Genomic DNA, 5,929 nt, shown 5'->3' with positions numbered 1-5,929 from the left:
CTACTTACTTTTGTTTTTTTTTTTTATTCCACGCGGACGGAGTCGCGGGCGACAGCTAGTGTAAAATAAAAATAACAAAAGTATATCGTACCTCCAACGTAGGAGTTGCCTAATAGGTTTTATTAACTCAGTCGACGTTCTTTTATAAAAGAAAGAACAGGATGCGGTGTCTAGCGGAAGAATGGTTGATTATGTAATTACCTTATTTAAAAAGTGGTCCTTGTTCATTGATACGTGTTTTAAACACGTTTACGCGCCATTCTTTTATATTTTAATTTTTACTAATTGTTATTAGAACATGTCATCTTTCTGCCTTTAAAAAAAAATCACGCCTATTATAATTGACTTTCTATGGTCAATCGACCACAGTTGCTGTTGTTTGTTCAGTTTTGCTGTTGGATTCTATTCTATCCCTAATCATACTTAATCAATGCGAAAGTTTAGATGAATGGATAGATGTACGGATAAATGGATGTTTAGTTAGTTTATAGCCTAAAAGGCAGAACAGATCTCTGTATAGTATATATGCTACTGACTGTTGTTTTTTATTAATTCCACACCGACGAAGTCACGGGCATAAGCTGACAATATCTATACAGACACAATGTCTTTTCTTTTGTCAAAAGAACAGATGTATGTAGGAACAGTAGGAGTACCTGGTTAATCCATCCTGATTGTTGACTCAGATATGAACTTGATTTCACAAAGTGCCAGATGTGAGATCACGTTTATTCTAAAACATGACAATGTGTCGCAATAATACCTTTTTACGGCAATTCGAGCAAACCTACCCGACGGTTTGAGGATGAATAATATAATTTGTGTCTGGAATTAAGCGAGCCACTCGTACATTCCTTTCTAGCAAGCCAGTTGCTACAAGGTCGAATTGATTATGATATATTATTCAGCTTGTAAAAATACAGCAATTGGACTAGAATTGAGGAATGTTGTACTGTTTCGTAATTGAATGTTTTATATAAAGCCAACCAAGCTCGTACAATATTTTTGTGTAGATAAGAACACATTTATAATCGACCATTAGAGAAAAAGAGAATATGACAATAAGCTCTAAGACGACAAATGAAATTGATTGATAAATCAAATATTTGCCATTACTAAGTTACTAAAAAAACAAATGAACTATCCGGTAAACTGTAAGAAAATAGACTCCCCCACCTTTCCATTCTGAGTTATCGGTTCGTTAGTAGAAAAGCATCGAACGTAGCAGACCCCAGCAATTTAATGTTATTTCTCTCGAATGCAAGAATTAGCACATTGAGAAAACATTTTGGAGCGATGCCCTCCTACTTGTTTTGAAGTATTGGCTGTTTACGTCGTAAACTCAAATCGAGATATACAAAAAATAGATACAGATAGAAATAAAAGACAGGTGAAATTATCTTTAAAGAAGATACAAAATGTGTTAAAGATGTCATTGAGTAGGCAGTGAAATGATATAACGGCTGCATCAACTTGTGAACATATTCAAAGCCTTTCGAATGTCTGAAGTATGAATCTATAATTTTTACGTTAATGTGTGTTATTCGAACTAATTGACGCAACAGCATCGCCGCTACGTAGATTATAATGAATGAAATTAGATCTAGACTGAACAAGTATATTTACAATAGCTATATGAACATGAAATTCGATACTAGCAATAATTATACTAGGGATGTGTGGTGCACATAGTTTTGTAAATAATATTCCAATATCTAATCTCATATCATGAAATGTTTTTTGTAGGATTCATCATATATATTAGGAGATTTTTGTTCATTTACTAATATTTCCTTTAACCATTCCAAATAAGCTCTAGGCTTGTGCTATGAAATGTTTCACGACAATAGTCGAATGGTGGTATTCGAACCATAGACTGTAAGATCGGTAGTCCATACCCCAAACCATTAAGCTATTGACGCTTAAATCAATATTATATGTAGACATCTCAGATACCTAAGTGCAAACTGAATGCTCCTATTCACTATTTTGCAACAAACTTAGCAATTATTTAGTGCGTACGAATCAATATGAAATTCATTTTCACACATTAAAATTTTGATGATCGAGTCCATCCAAATCGTATCTCAGTCAATACTCTGGACATAAGTAACATTGACCCCGACTTCATTTTAATTAATTACATATTCATGACATTTGTACAACTTCTCTCAATTGACCAGATATCGCTCCGTCATAATTAAATGGGTATATAACAGCCTTGAACAATGATACATTACTTCCTCATGACATGAGACAAAAGAAATTGATCTCGTTTTATTGGAAGATGTACGTACTTCAGTATTATTAAATTCAAAGTCAAGTGTATTTGAAGCTGTGGTGAGTGCGGTCAATTTATAAGGCGATGACAACCTAACGACGTCCATGACAATGTTATTTTGGTTGGAAGATCGACACTTCTCGTTATTAACACATTTAAGGGTCTTTCACGGTAGGAGATATCATTCTGCGTCAAATACTGTTATTACCAAACATTATAATACCATCAAGTTACATAAAATTATCTTCGATTTAAACAGAATTTTAATTTTTTTAAAGCAAATAAAGAGAGTACAGAAATGACGTTATCTTGTCAATGATTATTGCATGAAGATTGTCTTACTGTATTGTCTTAGTACTTGTAATAAATAAAACGTCTATACCTAGAAACTTGGTCTAGTTACTAGACTAGTACTAAACGTTTTTAGTCTCTAGTCCCTTAGTGTGTTACATTAATTGGACATCTTAGAGTCTATAAAAATCCACCAAAAAGTACCATATACAAATAGGTCAAATTCGTAAAGCGTGTTAAAAGCGAGCAGTTTTCGTTTGTAACATAAAATATAACTGGCAGTATTAATTAAGAGAACATAGCGGCACTTGTTTTGTGCATTCAATTAAACCGATCCGTGACGAGCGCGCGGCTATTCTCGTTTTATTTAGATGGACACTGATTAACCTGCAGTTGCAACAAAATGACAAGTTTAATCCAATTCACTTTTAAATATTAAATTTTGGGGCTATAAATATTTCAGTGTGCAGAATAGAAATGTCTATTTCGAGCAAGCGATAGGAAAAAGAAATTTAATTAAGAGATTCTTGTCTAAGTTGTTAATAATTCTCGATTACTGTAAAGGATGCTTTGACTAGTACTTTTTTACGTACACCGTTTATGGCAATATGTACTTGAGTTTACTATATGAGCCATTGTTGGTTTGTTTTTTTTATTATTATTAACTACTTTCTTTATTTCCTGGTGCTGTAGTTCTTGCAGCAACCTTTGCATCGTTCGTGGTGTTAACTAAAATTGTGCAGTTGTTGGAAATGTGTAGACGCGGACTCTTACCAACATACTGATTGAAATAAATCAGATGGCTTATCACGAATATTCGTGAAAACGTTCTGGTGACGATATCGACGACATTTGTTTTATATTTGTGCAGCGTCATAAAGTGCACCTACAAATCTCATAAAAACTTTGCCGATGTTAGGAATACGTTCTCCCAACTATCATGCTAGTATTCGTGATAGAACCGACTTATTTAAATCCAAAGTATCTCACGTATTCAATTATTTTCCTGTATTTTTAATAACAAAACAAGGAGTTAAGACATGATCTTTCTAAATCCTCAATCTGAGCTTCAGATTTCCCCCTAATTGCTTGTCGCTCTAAATACTGTTGGGCGTGTTCGCCCTGTTCCATAGAACCCTTTCTATTAATCTGTTGCCACCATGACACCAATATGGCGGACATCATTTTAGGAATTGGTAACATCACGTTGCGTTTAACGAGCTCAACTAGATGGTGACCGAACGCATCAAATTGCCGTTTGGTAGACGCGCTTTGTATTGTGTTATACGCGTTTTAATGGACGACGTTCGCGGTTAGGAATATTTTGTAGTGTTTATGCTTTATGTTATGAACTCATAAAATTAACTATTTTTGTAACAAAAGGGATCTAGTAAATTATGTGCTATTAATCCACCTAAGATATTGTCACTAAAAGATGCTGTAAATATTATACTTAAAAATATACTCCGATAATAGTCGTTTTTTACTAAAATTTTAAATGCAACAGTTTAGATGTACGTTTGGATGAAATTTGGCATAGACGTTGAACATAGTCAGAAACAACACATGAGCTACTAACTTTTTTTATAAATCCGCACGAATGGAGTCGCAGGCCAGAGCAAGTTTTATGTAATTATTCGAGTATAGTACATCTGTCTTTTTCTTCTATAGCTAAGAAAATCTAGAAATCACTATATTTCACTTCTTTAAAATGATACCTTATAAATATCCGATCGATTTCCAATCACTACTAAGGCGAAGAAAGTACAACAGCCAACAGCTAGTTTAATATAGGTGCATTTAACTTTTTAAAACCTTAATATCGATTAAAGTACGATCCTGACACTCGATGTATTCGACTTACGTAACAAAACATCGGTTTAAACATACAATAACTGACGTAGGCCTTTAGGGAAATACGAGACATTTGGTTCGCGCGTTATTTCCTGTCATACCTACCACAGATAATTATCAGTATAAATGACAATGACATTCAAATATGAATGACAATACTACGTTTAAAATAGAATACATTTTTTAAACATTCGCTATGTTTTGGGCTTATCTAAAATATTTGGCAAATAAACTAGGGGCGCAGTGACTCCGGTGACTATGGCCGACACTTTTCGACATATTTCATGTAGCATATAAGTGAGTCGTGTGACGATTTGTGTAAATTTATTTTCTAGGGTTGCCAAAAGTTTACGTTCATTATAAATACATACATATCTCCAAGTATTCTAAGTAGACATATATCACCGGATTTGAAAGGATCCGTAATTTTATACTTTTTTATCGAAAAGTTTACAAAGACGATATATTTACTAAGTGCGCTATTTTGATTAATTCTTATCACGCATTATAAAGTTTAACATTCTTAATTGTAAAAATTTTTTTATGTTTCATTCTAAAAAGTCAGCCTTTACAATTATTATGATTTATTACACTTGACATTGTACAAAGTACTCAAAAGTAAATATACTCTTCGTAAAATAACTAAAACCCATTAAACCACACACTTTCATGGCCAATGTTTTATGTTTCTTTTAACTTCGTCATACAAGTAATCATTGTTTAACTAAGAATAATATATTCCACATGCATTAGTTTAAATTATTGAGGACATGCAATCATAAATCTAAAATAGAAAAATTATGATAAAACTTTCAAATATATCTGTATATATAAATTAATCATGATTATAAAAAGTAAACAGAAACAATGTAAAAATAAAAATTAAATCTTCAGATGATTCTAAATAAAAAACTGTAGGAAAAAATCATGAACAAACTTACCCCTAAAACTGGATAAAAGCAAAACAACAGACAAACTCAGATACATCTTTACAACAATTAATTTAAACAAAAACTATATCGAAGTATTGAAACTTTAATACGGTATTACGCACTACGCATGGCTACTGTTGGCGGTTACTTTGACGACTGACGATGTAACAGCGCTCACAAACGGGACGTATAAGAGCATAAACATCACGATTATTTTTAGAGCCTGTAACAATGCAGCCGATAGTCAAACTGGAATGTCGTTACGTCCCCATTAAAACGGATCGAAAGTAGATACAGTTTTTTATGTGCTCAATATAGAAGAACAATGAACTATGATATACACTTTTAAATTACATAAATTTCACCTTTTGAAATATAAAAATTGTATTGAATAAGTCTTCAAATTAACAAATCGTTAGTGTCGTTTAATATGTTTGTGAAAGAAAACATTGTAAAATGTATTCCAGAGAAAAACATTTGTGTTCCTCCAATAAAGAGTTACAATATTAGACAATTCCCTGTATTAAATACTAGCTATTCTCGTGCAACTTCATTCGCATGAAATTACGAA

At 32.7% G+C, this 5,929-nt stretch overlaps 1 protein-coding gene across 1 annotated transcript in view; it reads right to left on the bottom strand.

Moving 5' to 3' along the window:
* Window positions 1–5,500, bottom strand: part of LOC106104356 (fasciclin-2-like) — a 14,059-nt gene extending 8,559 nt beyond the window's left edge. Inside the window, exon 1 of the mRNA XM_013284389.1 lies at window positions 5,368–5,500. Within this exon, the coding sequence (XP_013139843.1) occupies window positions 5,368–5,413 (46 nt within the window). The 5' untranslated portion in view covers window positions 5,414–5,500. The remainder of the gene's footprint in view (window positions 1–5,367) is intronic.
* Window positions 5,501–5,929: the final 429 nt, after the last annotated feature.

This window comes from Papilio polytes, unplaced genomic scaffold (genome assembly GCF_000836215.1).
Source record: "Papilio polytes unplaced genomic scaffold, Ppol_1.0 DF823688.1, whole genome shotgun sequence".
Taxonomy (NCBI): Eukaryota; Metazoa; Arthropoda; class Insecta; order Lepidoptera; family Papilionidae; genus Papilio; species Papilio polytes.
This window is presented reverse-complemented; position numbering and strand designations above follow the sequence as displayed.